The 20,000-nt window shown below is 37.3% G+C and overlaps 1 protein-coding gene across 8 annotated transcripts in view; it reads right to left on the bottom strand.

Annotated features, from left to right (window-relative positions):
- UNKL (unk like zinc finger) overlaps nucleotides 1-20,000 on the bottom strand; it is a 125,890-nt gene that overhangs the window by 65,636 nt on the left and 40,254 nt on the right. For 7 of the 8 annotated variants that reach the window (XM_072600334.1, XM_072600283.1, XM_072600293.1 and 4 more), the window contains 2 exons: nucleotides 10,346-10,481; nucleotides 1,053-1,170 (listed from right to left, as the gene is read on the bottom strand). In XM_072600334.1, the coding sequence (XP_072456435.1) occupies nucleotides 1,053-1,170; nucleotides 10,346-10,481 (254 nt within the window). Of the gene's footprint in view, nucleotides 1-1,052; nucleotides 1,193-10,345; nucleotides 10,482-20,000 lie in introns of all 8 variants that reach the window. The other variant, XM_072600343.1, reaches the window with a different exon arrangement.

Here is a 20,000-nt window from a genome sequence, read left to right as displayed (position 1 = left end):
CTATCATCCTAGATTTCTTCTCATTTTTGCAAGATGTTAAAAAAGTTCTACAAATAACTTAATAAGCTTTCCAAATTAAATCTACACATTTTTAAAACTTAATTACTTCAATGCAAGGATAGGCATTAAGAAAAGCAGTCAAAAAATTTAAGATTAAGGAACCAAAGAGGACAAAGGTATTTAGATTACACAGAAGGTTCACACCTATACATCATATATACATCTATACATACTTTATTCAAGAAGAGAGTACAAAGGTACTAGTCAAGGAGAATATCAAATACTATTTCAAAAAAAATGACTATGTCTTAACAGATAGGAAACAACTAGTCAATCATCTATGTGTACTCAGACCATTTATTTGATATGCCATGCAATTAAAATAGCTCCAACCTGACCTATTTTTAGTTAATTGTTTTTAAGGCTAGGTCTCCATAACTTATCCACACATTGGAAATGAAGTGGCTACTTACAGGCATGGTCATACTCTTATCAGCACAAGAGCCCCCTACTCCCGGGGACTCACCACAACATTAATACCAAAATTAGTACAGACACTTGATTGGCTTCAGCCTACTACAGCCCAGAATTTGGGGCTCAAAAGATCTGCCAATTAAAGACTCCCCTGTAGCAGAGTACAGGCATGTGTCACCATGCCTGACCAAATTAAACAAGCTACTGACATGGGATAAAAAGGAAAATGGATAAATGTGCAGACATCAATATGGAATATTCCTATCACTACTGATTCAAAGCAATCATCACATCAAGGAAGTCAAAAAACCCTAAAAATTTACCTAGAAATGCAATAGCTCTTTGCCAAATTAAAATAAAGATCAACACTGAATTAGAATATAAAATCATTTTCAAAAAACTTACAAAGTAAGATGGTGGAAGATTATGAACATTACTGGCTCATAAAACAGCAAAAGTAGTGGAGGCAAATTCATTTTTCCTCAAAACTTTAAGAGTTTCTAAAGAAAAACTGGAAGACAATACATCACACTACCTCTCAACTTCTTTACATCAGATTGAAATAGCACATTTCTTACCTCAGGATGAAATTGTTGTTCAGTACGAGAATGACAATACTGACAGTTGTCCCCACTTTCACATTTTGAAGGTTCTCCCCATTCATCTCCATGTTTTACACTGGGGCATGGAGTGGACCTGGAAGGAGGAAAAAAAATTACTGAAAAACAAGAAAGGAAAATGTCACTCATTTATATAATCTGCTATATCAAAGTCTATAAATACACAGATATAGACATTTGGGAGCTGGCCCAACCATGTTATCAGTAGATTAACACTAGATGAATGGGATAGCATCAAATTAGTGGAATCAGCAAAGAGCAGTAGCTTTAAGGATTCTTAGAACTTTTCAATACAAGTTCTTTCAAAATGTAATTTTCTCTCACTGAGACAAAAAATAAAATTAAATGGTCAAATGTCAGTCTAACAAAGCACAAATTTCTCATAAACTCCATACATTCTAATCTGTGTCTTTAAAAAGCAATAAAATGGGAAACATTTTCTAGGGTTGATTAAAACCATCTTTAGGAGCCTAGAGCTGGAAGAAATGTCTAGACTTGTTACTGGTGAGTGATTGGGTACTTCTTCAATTCTGAAATCTGAAAGATTTTTAAAGCTTTATTTTGAAGCTTTCATGACTACAATTTCAATTTCTTTTTAGTCAAACCAGTTACTAGAAAGGAAAAGTATGTACATTTATTTCTTGGCCTCCCTGGCAACTTTTAATATTATTTGCCCACATTTATTAAAAATTATCACCTTTGGGGAACAAGGTTTAGTTCTTTCCAACAGTTTTCTATCCAAAAAATAAAATTTCTTTCCAATGAGTGAACAAAGTCAGTTTGTCTCAAGATATTCTCTAAAGTCTATAGCTTCTGAATTGCTAATTTGAGCTTATCTGGTCTTTACTAATTCAAGCATATCACTTCAGGTCCTGTATATTAAAAAAAAAGAAATATATATCATACTTTGTATATCTGTACCTCTGTGACATTGAGGGGTTTCCCCTCCGACATATAAGACAGAGTAGCAGGGAAATAAACTATAAATAATGAATAGGCTGTACTTATTCCTATCTAGAGTTAGGGAGAAGAAATTGATTATCTTTTATTACCTGGCAACAAGTCCAGGAACAAAGACCCGCAGAATGAAGTACTTAAGCAGAATATAAAGTTCCTGCTATGTTTAAGAGAACTTAAAGGAAGGCATGAAGCCAGCTGAGTGACTGATATAATCAATAAACACTAGGTTTTAAAAGACAACAATAAAAAGAAAAAGCCAGGGTAAAGTAAAAGAGTTTTCAACTAATGAAGGGGAAAGGACATTTTGGAACCAGAGGGAAAGATTAAAAAAGAAACACTTCAACCTTATAAATCAATTCATTTCCAGGGGTGTTCAAGGATGAGGATCACTTGGACAAAAATTATCACAAAGAATGAGGAAGGGGACGGTGGTGGTAGTATTTAAAAGTGAATCAAAAGAACAAAGAGAAGGAAGCTCACGAAAGTAGAATGACAAAGTTGATTTCTAAAATAAATAAAGGATTAACATAAATTTGTAAAGACATTCCCAATATATAAATAAGGAAAGGATAAGAACATACAGTTCTCAAAAGATGAACTGCCAACTGTAAGTGGCCACATGAAAACATGCTCCAAATCACTGAGAATAAGAGAAATGCAAATTTAAGCAACTCTGGATTTTTTCTCATACTAGGCAAATTGTAAAATATGACAAAATGCAGGAAAAATTAATGCTGAGGAAGATAGTGACCCAATGTTCTAGATTTCTATTTAGAATTATACAAGAGAAGAGACAAAATTCTCTATATTCTCTTTGACTCAGGGATCCCATTACTGGGGATAACCCCAAGGAAAACAAAGATAGAAATAAAGGTGTAATATAGTGCCTACTATGTGCCAGACACTGCATAAAGCTCTAGGGATACAAAAGGAGACAAAAAAAAAACAGCTCCTGCCCTCAAGGAGCTTACAGTCTAATGGGAGAGACACTGTGCAAACAAATATAAAAAATGAAGCTATATACAAAATATATAGGAAACAGTAAAAGAGGGCAAATACCAGAATTAAAAGGGGTAAGTCAAAGGGAATGGGAAAGGGAAAGGAAATATTGGAACTCAGTTGGGACTTAAAGAAAGCCAAGAAGTTGAGGGAGAACATTCCAAGAATGGAGGACGACCAGAGAAAATGCCTTGGAGCCAAGAAATGGAGGGTATCGTTTGTGAAACAACAACAAGGCCAATATCATTGGTTTGTAGAGTATGTAGCAGTTAACTTGGGGTTTAATGGTTAGAGCTTCCTTTCTTTCTTTCTTTCTTTCTTTCTTTCTTTCTTTCTTTCTTTCTTTCTTTCTTTCTTTCTTTCTTCCCTTCCTAAAACCTTAAACCCAGTTCATTCGGAAACCCACAGATTGGATCCCAACAGGTCCCTGGCCACACTCCACTTAATGGCTGATTTTGGGCCCTCCTGGCTTACAGTGAATATCAATGGTAACTATTTCTCTCTGGAACAGCAACCCAGAGGGCCTTGCCCTCCCAGCTTGATTTTTTTTTTCCTTTTTCTAATTAAAGGGGCCATCTCTTGACTACTTCTTAAGGAGGCCTATTCACTAAATGGGCATTACCTCTCTCTAAGTGAGTACCTGAAAAGTCCTTAGCTTAAAATGGCCAGGGTCTCCCACTGTATCCTGGGCCATCTCCAATCATCCTGATGAATATCTGGTCACTGGATCCAGATGGCTCTGGAGGAGAAAGTGAGGCTGGTGACCTTGCACAGTCCCCCTCACTCAAATCAAAGTCAACTGCAAGAAATGTCATGATGATGTCAAGGTCCTCTTCGAAAACGAAGGACACCCACACAACAATGTAGCAGGGAATAAGGTATAAGAAGAATAGGAAAATAGGAGATAGCTCGGTTATAAAAAAGGCTTTGAATGTCAGAGGATTTTCTATTTGATCCTGGACATGAAAGGGAGCCACTGGAGTTTAATGAGTAGGAGGGAACATAGTTGATATATACCAAGATATTCCTGGCTATATTCTTGGTGATGGTAAAGAACAATAAATGACATGGGTGCCCAATGACTAAGAACTAGATGGAAAAACTATGGTATATGAATGTAATGGAATACTATTGTACAGAAGTGTAAGAAATGATGCATAAGAAATTCAGAGAAATATAGAAGTACCTATATGATATAGGAAGAAATAAGCAAAATCAAAATGATATAGACAATGACTAATATACCTCATCACTCACAATAAAGAGGCAGAGGATTATGAGAACAGAATATTATATATACTGTCAAATTATATATACTGTATGGAATGTTTTTGCTTAATTATTTTTTTTTGCTATAAGGAAATGTTCAATCTTGAAGCATGAAGGTGTTAAAATAACTATGAAGTAAAGAAAAAGTCAGAAATTATTGTTTTCTTAAAAGTAGGATAAGGTAATTGGATATTTTTCATGTATTAGGCTCATTAAAAAAAACTTTTAGAAAGGTAGTTTGGACCAACATTTTAAAGTACATACCACGATTCAAAATGGATATATGGTATAAATATTAGAGATAATGCTGTAAAAAATTAGAAGAAAAGCAGATCATATACTTTTTATAGCTATGGGCAGGAGATCCTTTCATTCTCTTCTAAACTCTCTGCAGTCTGGTTTCTGACCTCATCATTCAACTCAAAACTGTACTCTCCAATGTTACCAATGATTTTTTAATTGCCAAATCTGATGGTCTTTTCTGAACTTCATTCTTCTGTAGCCTTTGACTCTCATAAGCTTTTATGACACCGTTCCCTCGGTACTCCTTTGATCTGTTGGTCTTCTCAATCTCTTTTCCTAGATCTCTACCCACTAGTGATAAATACACCCCATGACTCTGGGCTGGACCTTTTTCTCTTACTCCTCTATACTATCTTACTTGATTATCATATCACCTCCTATGAATTCAATAATCATCTCTACGCTGATAACTATCAGATCTCAGGTATTACCAAAATCTTTCCTGATCTCCAGTCCTGCATCTCCAACTGCCTATTCAACATCTTGAACTGGATGTCTTATAACTACCTCAAATCAACAAGTCCAAAACTGAACTTACCTTTCTCCCCAAACTTTCCCTTATTCCTAATTTCTGTAGTAATATCAAGTTGTTGTTGTTCAATCATTTCAGCCATGTCCAACTCTTCATGATCTCATTTGGGGTTTTCTTGACAGAGATACTGCTATGGTTTGTCATTTCCTTCTCCAGTTCATTTACAGATGAGGAAACTTAAGCAAACAGGGTTAAGTGATTTGCCTAGGGTCACACAGCTAATAAATATCTGGGGCCAGATCCGAACTTGGGAAAAAAAGTCTTTCTGACTCCAGGCCCTTGCTCTACCCACCGTGTCACTTAGCTGCCCTCATTGCTATCAAGAATTGTAGGGTGTGTGGAGGGGAGTAAGGTAAAAGAAGACTGGCACTATCATATTCCTAGTCACCAAGGCTCAAGACCTATATGAAATCTTCAACTCCACTCCTTCCTTTATCTCACTATATCTTTCCACATCTAATCTATAGTCAAACCCTGTCAATTCTTCTTTTGTAACATCTCTCATAAACACACCCTTCTCTCCTCTGACACTGCCACCATCCTGGTACAGGCTCTCATAGGCTCTCATAACTTAACATTTGAACTATTGCAAGGGCCTGATGCTGAGTCTCCCAGTTTCAAATGTCTCCTCAATCTCATATCAACATGCTCCTCACCCCATATCCATTTAATAAATTCTAGTGGCTTCTTGTTACCTCCAGGATTCAAACATAACATCCTCAGTTTGACATCTGTCAACCTGGTAAACTTCACCAACCTAGTTCTTTCCCATCTTTCCAGTCTTGCCTTTACTCCCTTTCACATACTCCACAGTTTAGTAGTGGTGACCTTCTTTGCTGTTACTTAAATGAACAGATTGTTCTCAAATGAAAAACCTCAAACTATTAACAACCATGAGAAAAAAATGTTCCAAATCACTAAGAGAATATACAAGTTTTCATGTCATAATCAGTAAACTGACAAAAAAAAAAGATAGCTGTGAAAGATAGGCATACTGATTATTGATGAAGGAGCTATAAAATAAGTCTAATCGTTCTGAAAAGCAATTTGAAATTATGCAAATAAAGTTGAAGGCAGCTAGGTAGGTGGATACAGTACCAGGCCTGGAGTCAGAAGACTCATCTTCCTGAGTTCAAATTTAGCCTCAGACTCTAGCTGTGTGACCCTGGGCAAGTCTAATCCTATTTCCCTCAGTTTCCTCATTAGTAAAATAAGGTAGGGAAGGAAATGGACAACATCTTAGCCAAGAAACCTCAAATGGGGTCACAAAGAGTCAGACTTGACTAAAACAACCAAACAACAAAAAAGTGGCATGAATGTCCATCTGTATCATCTGACAAAGAGATACCACTGCTAGGCATATACCTCAGGAGGTCAATGACAAAAAGAAGGGATCCATATACCAAAATATTTATAGTCCCATTTTTTGTGGTAACAAAGAGAAGGGAACAAAAGATGGCACCAATTAGGAAATAGCTGAAAAAATTGTGGTATAAGAATATAATGAAATATTACTGTACTGAAGAAATGCTAAACATGAGAAATTAAGAAAAATATGAAAAAAATTACACAAACACATGGTAACCAGAGGCAGGAAAACAATATAAATAATATCATGACAATGCATATAGAAAAAATAATACCACCAAAACAATTTTTAAAAAATCAGTATTGTAAAACTATAAAGAACAAGCCTAGCCCCAAAGAAAAGCTTTGAGGAGAAGGGGGAAAGAGTAGAACACTGCATACTTATATCAGGTTTTTTCCAACATATTGATCAGTTATTTTTTGTTTCTTTACTTCCTCTTTTTCCTTTCTATTTTTTAAAACTATTTGTCTCACAAGGGAAGGTGCTTGGTAAGGAAAGAAGGAAATAGATACAGGGGAAAATTTAGGCAATGTTTAAAAAGATATCAATAAAAAGATTATTTTAAAAAGAATGGGAATCTTAACTAATTCAGTTCTATTATTATACAACCTTAAATATAGTAAAAATTACATGACCATTACATCTATTTAAAAGTTGTCATTTAATTTCTTTAACCATGCCTAAATAACAGCAGTGCTCCCAGGGTTTGTTCAATATGGATTAAAATTAAGGGGCACTGGATATTATCACTAACATATGAACTAACAAGGTAATCAGGGTTAAGTGACTTGCCCAGGGTCACACAGCTAATGAGTAAGAAGTGTCTGAGGCTAGATTTGAACTCAGGTCCTCCAGACTCCAGGTACTCTATTCCCTGTGCCCCCTAGCTGCCCCTGAATAGGTATCTCTTGATGTCTCCCACTACTGAAAATTAAATGTTGAGCTTGCTCCTGCAATAATTCTCTTGGAACTACTATAAGAGTACATGTTTGCTGCCACTATTTGTAATGTATGAACCTTTATGGAAAACTTTCATAATGAAAAAACAATTATTGAACTAAATTGATATTGCACTAAATCTCTAGAGGGCTCATGGGGGTATAGGAAAGGAATTTTTCCATAATAGGAAGAAAATATAATTTTTTGAAGGGCTGGATCCTTTCTAAATATAAATTTCTAGTAAGTGTTACTAAGTTGCCAAGGTATCAAATCACAGCCAGCTAAATATACCATTTGGATTTCTCTGAATAAAATTAACGTGCCAATATATGCCCTATTAAAAGGGACTATTTGAGAGATAGTTAGGAAGCAGCTGAAAGATATGAGCAAAACATCCAGAAAATAATTATCATATGTAAAGTGAAAAGACTTTAAATTATTGCTTCCCCACTCTCAATATGACTTTAGGCAAGTCCTTTAATAATTCAACAAACATGTATTAAACACATACTAATTAAGATTAATTAATTACTAATTAATACCATTACTAATAAGTTGCTGGGAAAACAAAGATGAAAAAATGATAGCTCTTTCAAGGAACTGCCAATCCACCAAGAGGGAATATAATATGTACTCAAATAAGTATGATATGATGATATATTCGAGGCAGAAGGTGAGAAGGCAGCAAGAGAGAGAGATCCAGATGACAGGAGTCCATTCAACCCAAGACCAAGACCAAGAAAATGGACAACGAAGCAAAGGATATTGTAAGCTAAGGTATGAACTTGATAAAGTTGGCTCATAATATTCTAATTTTTCTTCCTTTTGTTTCTATGAGTATATCAACACATAGCTCTAAGTTTAATTTTCCTGTCTATCTGTACATGTTAGTAAGAAGGGAATTAATCACTGCTAAAAGTAGAGTCAGAAAAAATAAAAGATAAGAGAGCAAGAAACTTCTACAATGAGCTGCTTTTGACTGGAGTCAGATTTTAGAAGATTTATTTTCTCCAGCCTGGCTACTTAGGCAAGAAGGAAAAAAAAGAGAAAGGGGGAAGAAAAAGATGCTTCCTAACTAAGGTTTGTTGCACTATAGGGAGAACTAACTTCATAAATCAGGATAAGAAATATCCAAGGAATATAGAATGACCTTTTATTATTATTAATTTGGTGGGTTTGTTGCAAATTATAATGGAAGAGAAATTGGGCTTTGAGGATGTTTTTCTCTGTGAATCAAATTCTTAAGTTCTTTGGATATCTTCATTCAGGATTCATACATATCCTCCCACTGTACAAAATGATGCAGACCTTTCAACCTCCTCTCTGACCTGGACTGTTATAATAGCTTCCTAATTGGTTTCCCTGCATCCAGTCTCTCTCCTCTCCAATCCATTCTTTACACAGCTGCCACATTAATATTCCTAAAGACTAGGTCTTAGCATGTCACTACCTACTGCCTCTAGAAGAAAATGAAAAATTCTCAGTTTGGCAGTGAAAGTCCTTCACAATCAGGAGACGTGAATAACATCATGAATTAAGAAAATTATTTTCACAGAAGTGTGAAAGATGGATTGGAAAAAGATGGAACTAAAGGCAGGGAGCGCAGTTTAAATTCTATTATAACCTTGGTATCAGGAAACACTGAAGTTCAAACCCTGCCTTTGGCACATACTGGCTATATGACTTTGAGTGAATCACTTAAAATCTCAGGGCCCCAAGAAGTTCTCTAACATCACAAGTTGCAAAGCAGATGTCCAGAGAGTTTCTTCATGAGGGTTCCTATTAAACCAAGGAAATCAAAGGTCCAGTGGTTCTATGACCATGGCACAAAACATTAAGGAAGGCAAGCCACAATAAGGAATGTTGAAAAAGAAATATTAATGCTAGCAACAAATATCTCTTGAGGGTCAGCTATAAGCAAAACAACATACTAGGTACTAAAGAACGACTTATGAAATTATGAAGAAACACAATAAGATAATCCTAAAGGGAAATTATAGGAAGTTGAAGCAGAGAGACATGGAAAATGGGAACAGCTAATTAAAAACAAATACATGCTGCCTACAGCTCTCACTTTAAGTAAGTAGACTGTGCCACAGATTTCTACTTAAAATGACTTTTACATAATGCAAATTTGCCTGTGGACATGGGGAAGGGAAAAAGGGGACCCCCAAACCCACAGAGGGAGGATACAGTTCAAGGATACATGGAGACTGAGGACAGAGAAGCAGGAGGAAGAACAAGAATTGACCAAGGCTATCCATGGTAGGGGGAGAAGTGAGGGGGGTGGCAGCAGGGAAGGGGCTAGTTAGAGCCAAGAGGAAGAACAGGCAGGCAGCAGACACATAGGGTTGGACACAAACACAGGGAGGAGAGGATGAGTGACACACAGTATAATACATGGAATCAGGGACAGATACACCAATCTGGCAGAGTAGGGCAAAGTTCTCCTATCTATGCACCAGAGGACCCAAGTCAAGACCCCATCCAGTGCTGGCAGGGTCTCTCCTACCATCTACTATTCTACTTTCACTTGTAGGGTTTTTTTGTTTTGTTGTGTTTGGGGGGGGGGGGGGGGGGGGGGGGGGAAGGAAGGTGGTTTTAAAAGCCACAGAGTTGCTGAGCCAAAGGGCAGAAATAGAGAAAGAGCACATTAATGTACAGTATAGTTAACAATAGGTGATGGTGGGCTTCTGAAATGCAAATTTCTTTCAGAATTCTAACATAAAGTTGAATTTGCATAATGAGAATTTACATAAAGAACTGTGTATAAAAATATTTCTGAAGTAAAATGAGTATATCTGAAAGTGTTCCAAGCTCTTTAGAAGGAATACAGATAATATAAGTTATTCTGCTATACTATTGTGTAAAATAGCTCACCTGTACTTAAATTTCCTGGGATTTCGTCTTCGATCTCTACTATTGTGATAATGTGGACATGCGTAGCCCTGACGACAGAGGCGAGGTGGCTTTGGACACTGTTCAGTCTTGTAGCCACCTAAGACAAAATTGGTATCTGAAAAAAAATAAACACATTTCATTTGCAAACAGCAACCAATTAATGTTAACTTAATCAAACTAAAATGCATTTACAGAGCTCTTGTCACTTATTTACTACTGTATGACCTTAAACAAATTACTTAACCCCTCTAGACTCCAGCTTTCTCGCTTTTAAAATGAGAGGATTGGATTAGCTGGCCACTAAAGTCCTCTCCAGTTCTAAATCTACAATCTTATGTGCCCAGTACTATGTATACAAATAGAAAAAGACAAATCCTATTATCATGAAGCTTCCATTTTACTGGACAGTTTGGAAGTCCCACTGTCTCAGGACTGAAGGAATATCCCATGTTCTATTAACACTTGATTTTTTTTTAAAGATGCCATAATATGATGAGGCTGTTTAACTTTTTCATAGAAGAAGGATAATGGGAAAGAGGAAAAGAAGGTAACCTGTCATGATTTGTAGCTGTAAGTAGTATATAATAAACCTCAGTGGGAAATGAATCAATGACTACTTTCAAGCATTTTAAATTTTTTAGTTGAACTCAAGTATGTAAAATTCTCTACCAAGGACAAATTCAATTTTATTAAGAAAAATATGTCCAGTAACCACATAAAAGAGCATGAAGAAGAATAGCTTTGTAACTAAAAAAGGATTAAATGGAAAAAATCTAAAAAGCAAAACATTTATTAAACAAATATTTTTGTGATTGCTATATGTGAGACATTGTGAAATGTACAGATTTAATAAGTGTTGATTAAATGCAAGACAAGAATTGTCTACAAGAAATGTTAAAGCTACAAATAAGAAAGGAGAAATTCTATGCTGGATCTTACTCCCACTAGTATAGGAAATAATTGATGCTGGAGTGGAAATAAATGGGAACCGTGAAGGGAACTAAGCCACTCCCTCCTAGAGTTTGTGAAATAGAGAAAATTTAAAAGTATTTGAGAAAGCAGGTTTAAAGAGTTCAGAGGAAAGAGAGAAGCGGGATCCCATGGACTAAAATGCTTCAGAGGAAGTCAGCTGAGAAGGGAAAGAAGATGTTCAAGAATAAAATTCTGAAGACAAAGAGAGAGAAATACCAGTAAGGAGGAAAAATGGGATCTGTCTGAAGAGACTGGTGGGAATTCAACAGATGGGTTGGACTTTCAAAAGGAATGTTCAGAAAACTGAAGCAAGCAAGCTCAGATAATAAAGAATTACTATAAAAGCATGGCAACATCATAAAAATAGCATCCGAAATGCTAAAATTTAAAACTAACTTGGGCTGAAGACAGAAGCTAAGAACAATAAAAGGTTTTTAGCTCTACTGGGAGAAAAAGAAGGGGCAGAATCTTTGCTTGGGGATAATTATAACCGGCTGAGCAGCTCAGTTCTGGCTTTGTTTCTGTTTTCTCTGCCAAAGATAATGACTTTTACCCTGGAAATGACAAGAAAAATGGCTAATAGGGGGTTGACACTAAACATAAAGAGACAGTAAGAGAGTATAAGTCACCTAGCCCAGATGAATCACATCCTTGGGTACTAAAGGAACATGGAAAATAGGATTATTAAATACTGCCAGACTTAGGAGAAGATCAAACGTTGTACCATTTTTTTAAAGGAAGAGAACAGCCCCAAAACTACAGGCTAGTGAGTCTGACTTCAATTTCTGGGAAAATTCTAGACTGGATCATTAAAGAGATGGTTAGTGAACTAAATCTAGAAGAGAAAGGAATCGACAAAGAACTGGATGGATTAATTAAAGAATAGATCAAGCCACTGTAATTCCATTCACATTTTTTTATAAGAATACCTAGATTTTAACAAAGATTTCAATACTATTCTTAAAGAGAAGGTACATATTAGACAATACAACCAGATTTGAAACTATTTGGATTTTTCAATATGTAGCTGTTATGGTTCAGCATACACCAGAAATCCAAACTTGCCCCTGAGCTATTTAATATTCTTATCAATTGCCTTAAAGGAACAGATACGTTATTCATCAATTTTGCAAATGACAGAAAGCTAGCAGGGACAGCTAACAGCCTGGATGACAAGCAGTATCCAAAAGAATCTTGAGGGGATAAAACACTGGGTTATATCTAGTAAGACGAAATTCAATATGGATATATGTAAAATCTTGTACTTAGTTATGAAAAAATTAACTTTATAAGATGGAGAAGGCATAGTTGGACAGCAGTTCTAAAAAAATGTGGGGTTTTAGCAGAATGCAAACTCATATTGAGCCAGCAGTGTAATGTGGCAGCCAAAAAAAACCAAAACAAAACCAAAACACACAACTAATCTGATATTGGGCTGCATTAAAGAGGACACACCTTCCAAAACAGGAGTCAATGCAGCCCCCTCCACTGGACGCTGCTCTCATATGATATAGTGTGCTTAGTTCTTGGCAACAGAAGAAGGATATTGATAAGCTAAAGAGCATTCAGAAAAGGATAGACTGGTAAAGGGACTTGAGTCCATGTCATGTAAGAATTGGTTGAAAGAATTAAGCATGCTTAGCTGGGGTTCATGATGGTTGTCTTCAAATGTCTTTTCTAGAGAAATTAAACTTTTTCCGTTTGGTCTCAGAGGGCCAAACCAGGAGCAATGAGTAGAAGCTACAAAGAGACGAAAGTTGTGCAGAAGTAGAATGAGCTGCATGGAGAGGTGGCAGGTTTCTTCTTCTTGGAGAAATTAAAATAGAGGCTGAACAAGCACTTGCCAGGCATGCAGTAGTGTAGTTTTCCTTTCGTGTACGGATTGGACTAAATGGTCTTTGAGTTTGATTCCACATCTCAAATTCTTTGATTCTTTCTGGAAGTGCTAAATGTTTTTCTTCTCAGAGACAATAGGAACTCTGGAGTTTTTGAACACAGGAGCAACATGGCCAGACGGAGTGGAGAAGAAAGAGACAAAGGCAGTGTGGATTCTCTATGTTGAAGATCTGCCTGGAACTCATGCTAGCGATGAGATCATGAGCAAGTCAGTGAAACTCTTGGTGACCTGAAGCAGATCTCTATACTACAGATGAGTTGGAAATGTATATCTCTATCAACTGGGGAGGGGGAGGGAGTGTCCCCCATTAGAGTTCCCTTAAATCCTAGGTCCAGAGCACAAGAAATGAAACTAAGATTAAATCCAATCAACATTAGTACTACCTAAACTAAAGATAGCATTCATGTTTTTTAACAGAGTAAATAAGAGAGAATAGAAAGGAGATTAAAAGAGAATAAAACAAAGAAGATTTCCCCAAGATGATATGTTGCAGAACAATAGATTTGATTGGTAGAGGGAGAATCCCTAAAGGTACTTCACTACATCAATGAAACCACAGGTCTAGACAAAAAAGACATATGAGAAGTATGTGGATTCATGCACAATCATTCTCAATGACTTTTTTGTGCTATTTTGCTTAAAGGTTTTGATGATTATTTTGGGGGGTTTTTTACATCTGCTTTGCTGAAAATAATTATCATTTTAAAAACAGATAATATTTACATACTGCTTTACAGCCACAAAGTATTTTTATACCATCTCTTTTTCACAAGAAAGAGTAGTACAAATGCAATTATTCTAATAAAAACATGCGGGTACAGAAGTAACGCAAACATTTTCTAAGAAAACCAAGGCTCAGGGAGGTCAAGTGATCTGCCCAAGGTTAATTCAGCTAATAGAAGGCATAGTACAAGACTGGAATGCAGATTCTATTCAAACCCAATATTCTTTTTGTTACAGCCTACTACCTCATAAAAGAAACAATAAAAAATGGAGTTAAATAAAATGAAAATGTGAAAGGTATTATTCAATTTTTAAAAATTATATGGTCTTCAGCTTATACCATGATTCCATCAGGAGGGGTATTACACCTCTAACAAAGATGACAACTCCTCTGTACCTCAGGAGATTGCCTTCATAAACTACCATTGCTGAGAAAATGCATCACCTGATAGTCAAACCATTCCTGATAATCCTCTCCACATTTAGCAAGGCTAGTCAACAGATGAAGGACATCAAATCTGTTAAGAGGGCCTGTGCTCAAAGGCTTTCTAACTTGACAGTAACTGATAGAGTTTACATTCTATTGGAATCGGTCTTCAAAAACCCAGGGTAATTCCCAAACCATGATCAAGCACCAGGGTAAAACTTCTGGTGGCGGATTTGGTATTCAAGTCTATTTAAATATGAGAAATTCATGTTAATTCAATCGAAACATCTTTCATGTGCTTGACAGTTGGGTGGTATAATGGACAGGGTGCTGGACTTGAGAAAGAAAGGAGAAGTAGGTAAAGAATTCAGGAAGATGTGAATTCAAATTCTAACTCAGACACTCATTCTTGTGTGACTCTGTGGGCAAGTCACTTAACCTCTCAGCCTCAGTTTCCTCATTTGTAGAATGGGGACTTAAAAAAAGCACCTACTTTTTAAGGTTGTTGTGAAAATCTAATGAGATAATGTAGGATGCAAAGCACTTTGCAAACAATAAAGTACTACTACCTAAGTATTGGCTATTATTCTTTTTAGGCACTGGGAATTTAAAAAACAAAACAAAACAACAAAAAACCAGTCTCTGCTCTGTGGGAAACAAAGGAAAAAGTTCTGTTTCCACAGAGTCAAAACTCTCATTTGTGATAGTTAATCAGAGTTGTAACCTTGTACGGTTAGATAAAAGGTCAGAAACTTGTGAGTACCCTTGACAAGCTATTTGAGGGAAAGCCTATCAGAAAGGAGAACATGAAGTCACTGCCAGGGCCACCTAAAAATCCAACTGTGCTTGCTTAATGACATACAGTGGGAGTGTCAAAGGACTGTGACCTGAAAGAGAAGGGACCAATCTGTCCTCTGGGAATATCAGTCCTGCACTAACTTTATAAAAATGCCCTCACTTCCATGTATCTGTCACTGTCTCTCCGACTCTTAAAAGGAGTGGAGTTCACCTTGGCCAAGGTGTTCAATTCCTCTCAAATCAATTTAAAAAAATTTTCCTTCATAACAACTCTCAAGGAGTTCAATAACAATGATGATGGTGTTAATAACAATCCTAGCTAACATTCCTCCTCTCTGGCTACCTCCCTCCAAACTCTTCTTACCAACAGCCTTGCTCTGAAAGAGGTTCCACCCCAGGTTGGCTACCCTCTTGATTGGTGAACGCTTCATCTACAACTTTATTTCAGGAAAGCCCTAGATATAATTCACTTCACTCTCTCCTCTATAGCCTCCTAACCCATTTCTCTTTCCTCTCCCCTCCCCTCCCTATTTCTAAAACCATGGTCAAATTAAACTGGATGTGGTATTGATGGGGTACAGACTCTGGGAACCTCCTTGAATCTTCCCACTTAATCTGGCTTTTCATATGCCAATCTATTATCCTTAACCTAGCTAGGCCCTCCCTTGTCTGGTATCTCCTAATTACCTCCAGCTGTTTCCAACCCTTGATCAGTCACCCCAGTCCCATTAAAATCCTCCCTAAATCCCTCCTATCACCCCCAGACTACTACACCACCCCCAGCTCCCTCCCACAGTCTTTAATTTCCATCTTGCCTCCTTGAAGGCACTCAGATTCAATCTAGCTCAGACTGTATCTGACTGTATCTGACTGTATCTGACTCGGAAGCACCACAAATGGCAAGGCTTCTTAAGAGTCAACCCAATATGGTGAATCTTTAATAAAATTTATTGTTTTCTGGCTTAAAGGGCTGGGTCAAATTCATTCGAGTAGGAGCCAGCGTGTTGGTATTTTGGGGTCCCAAGCAGCCCGAACCTCAACAGTATGTCAGTCTACTATCCTTTCCAGACCAAATTAACCCTCTTTGACTACCATTCCCTTGTTTCTCATTGTAATACAAGCTCCCTGAAGAGAGAGACAGTGTTTGCTTTAATATTTATATCCACAAGACTTAACACAATGCATGGCATATAGTAAGCACATAATACTTTTTCCATTCACACATCCACTTGAAGGTTTGCAAAGCACCTGATGTGCATAACTCATTTAACTATAATAACAACCCTGTGAGATAGTATTATTTTAAGTTTCCACTTGAGGAAACTAAGACTCAGAGATTAAGTGATGTGGCCAGAGTCATGAGGATAATAATTATCTAGGGCACAATTCAAACTCAGTTCATCAAGGCCAATCACTGCTGTACCCCAAACTGCCTTTCTATGAGGGAAGGAAAGGGAAAGACCTGTACAGAAATGAGTTATGATCTAAAGCAGACTGTATAAAAGGCAAAGTTCAAAGTAACATAAGAATAACTGAAGAGGGAGAGATCCCATTTTATGTTCAGCAAGGGAAAGTGAACAATCATGATTAGAGAAGACTTAACAGAAGAAGTAGCATGTGAGTTAGGTCTTGAAGAAATAGAAGACTTTCAAAAAGCAGAAAGAAATACATACCAGTCATTGTTGTCAGAATAAGGAGAAGGGAGTGTGAGAGGGAGGACGAAAACCAAAGAGTAATTAGTAGTCCAGTTTGGCTACAACATAGAGTGCATGAAGAGAAGCTAAATGAAAGAAGGCTGAAAAGATTGCTCCAATAATGTTGAAGTGAAATTGGGGAGGGACTTAAATAACAGGCTAAAGAGTCTCTATTTTATTTTATAGGAAATGAGAAATCACTCAAAATTTTTGATTGAGAGAGTGCTAAAATCGGATAAGAAAAAGGATGCTATTGCAGCAAGTCCTTGGAGGAGAGGGGAGAGATGAAACAGAAAGGTTGTTAAAATAGCCCTTATCTGATCAGAATCTATTAAAACAGATTTATAATAGCCCATAGGCATTAAAACAAAGTACACTTTCTTTCATGAGTTCAGCGCCTGGCTCACAGCCTTTCTCTCCACTCTAACTCCTGCCCTCATACTAGGGAACTTCAACATATATAGTGACAGTCCCTCAAGCACCCCAAACTCAGAGTTACTCAACTTACTCATTTCCTACATTTTCTCCTTCACCCCCACCAACAAAAATGTTCATATCTTTGATCTTGCCATCATCCAGAGATGCTCTACCTCCATTTTCATGTTCTCTGAAATTCCCTTACCTAATTAGAATCTACTGTCATTCCACCTCTGCCTCTGCTTTGCAACCCCAAACCTTGCTCTCCATCCACACAAGAACCTCCAATCCCTTGACCCCTTCAGTTCTCTCTCAGATCATCACCCCTGCACTAACCACACTCTTTTCCATTCCTCATATTGATCCTTGGTGAACCAATTCAATTCTACACTGTTCTCTTTTCTTAAGTCTCTTATCTCCTTATTGTATGACCAAGTCTCAGTCTTAGATCACTCCCATCATCTGCCACCTTCACTCCCATACACGTGCTGCTGAACAAAGTAGGAGAAAATCATGAAACTGCTGACTGCATCAGCACAAATTTATATAATCTTAACTGGGTCCTCACTAACACTTTTACACCTTCCTAATCACTGTCTCACCACAGAAGTTCTTCCAAACCTATTCATCCCTCCTTAAACCTCTCATGGCTTCCTCTCTCAACTGAGACCCTTGTCTCCTATTTTATTTTTTTAAACTTGAGGCAATTTGCCAAGAGCTTCTTCTTCCTCCTTATGTCACATTGCCCAGATGCCATCTGCCAATATCTCCTCCTTCACCCTTATCTTTCCTGGATAGGAAGGCCTTCTCCCAGACAAGGTAAACCCCTCTATGTGAAGAAGTAATCTCATTCTATCCAGTCTCCTCCGGCAGATCATTTTCTATTGTTCTCACTCTCTCACTTATCTTCAATCCGTCCCTATCTGCTGGCTACTTCCTTGTCTACAAACATGCCATGTCTCCCTGATCCTCAAAAAAATTTCACTTGATCCATCAATCTCCATTAGCTATTGTATGATATCATCTCCTACCTTTTGTGGCTACTGTGAGAAGGCCAACTACAATAGGTACCTTTCACTTCCTTTTCTTTGGTACCTTTCACTTCCTTTTCTTTTACTCTCTTATTTCTCTACATTCTGGTTCCCAACCTTGTCATTCAACTTAAACTGCTCTTCCAAAGTTCCTAATAATCTTTTGTCAAATCTAACAGCCTTTTCTGAATCCTCATCTTTCTTGACCTCTCCGCAGGTTTTTGCACTGTCAATCACCCTCTTCTCTTTGACACTTTTTTCTCTCAAGGTTTTCATGACACAACTCCCTCCTTGTTCCTCTCCCACCTGACTATTTCTATTCAGTCTTTGACGGATCTTCATCCAAGTCATCCAAACTGTGATATCCCACAAGGCTCTATCCTGGGCTGCCTTCTCTTTTCTCTACAATATTTCAACAAAAACAGATTCAATCAACTCTATACTGATGATTCTCAAATCTATATATCCAGTCCCAATCTCTCTGAAGACCTCCAATTTCTCATCTCCAACTGCCTACTGGACATATCAAACTGTATCTCCTGTAGCAATTTAAAGTCAATGTCCAAAATGGAAATCATCTTTCCTCCAAAATCTTCCCCCTTTCCAAACTTTCCTATGCAGGCACCACCATCCTCTCAGGCACCCAACCTCAAAACTTAGGTGTCTTCTTCAACTTCTTTCTCTCACTCCCCATACCAATCTGTTTACAGGGCCAGTCAATTTCACCTCTGCAATATTTCTTCCATATGTCCCCTTCTCTCCTCTGACACTGCCACCACCTTGGTGTAGGCCCTAATAACCTCACATCTGAACTTTGTAATAATCTGCTGTTTGGTTTGCCTGCCACAAGTCTCTCCCCACTACAGGCCAACCTCTAATCAGGTATCAGATTGATCTTCCTTAAGTACAAGTTTGACTATATCATCCGCCCCAATCAATAAACTCCAGGAGATCCTTATCACCTCCAGGATTAAATATAAAATCCTCTGTTTGGCTTTTAAAGTCTTTTGTAACCTGACCCCCTCCCCCCATTCCACTTTTCCAATCTTTTTTTATACGTTATAACCCCCTTCTCCCACATACTCTAGGATCCAGTAACAATGGCCTCCTTGCTGTTCTTTGAACAAGACACTCCATCTGCCAATTTCAGGCATTTTCCCTGTCTGCCCCCCATGCCAGGAATGTTCTCTCTCCCCATCTCTGCCTCCTGGTGTCCTTCAAATTCCAGTTAAAACCCCAACTTCTACAAGAAGCCTTTCCTAATCCCTCTTAATTCTACTGCCTCCCCTCCAGTCCTGTATATAGCTTGTCGTACATAGTTGTTTACACACTGTCTCCCCAACTAGACTGTGAGCTCTTTCAGAACAGGTCTATCTTCGTATCTTTCTTCCTATCTCCAACACTTAGCATAGTACAAGGAATATAGTGGACACTCAACAAATGTTTACTGACTGGTTGAAAAATATTAAAACTAAAATAATGTTAAAGATTAAAATAAAAATATTAAATGCAAGACTAAAGCATGGAGGCAGTAATTCAAGATGCAATGTGTCTTACAATAGGACCTGTTTCAAACAGAACGGTCTACAAGAGTAAAAAAAAATCAAAGCCAGAATTTCTTCCTTATACAAGTCTGTGACACTAAAACAACTATCATTTACACCCTAGCAATGCA

This window comes from Notamacropus eugenii, chromosome 1, assembly GCF_028372415.1.
Source record: "Notamacropus eugenii isolate mMacEug1 chromosome 1, mMacEug1.pri_v2, whole genome shotgun sequence".
Taxonomy (NCBI): Eukaryota; Metazoa; Chordata; class Mammalia; order Diprotodontia; family Macropodidae; genus Notamacropus; species Notamacropus eugenii.
The sequence above is the reverse complement of the archived record's forward strand: the minus strand, read 5'-3'. Positions and strand labels throughout refer to the sequence as shown.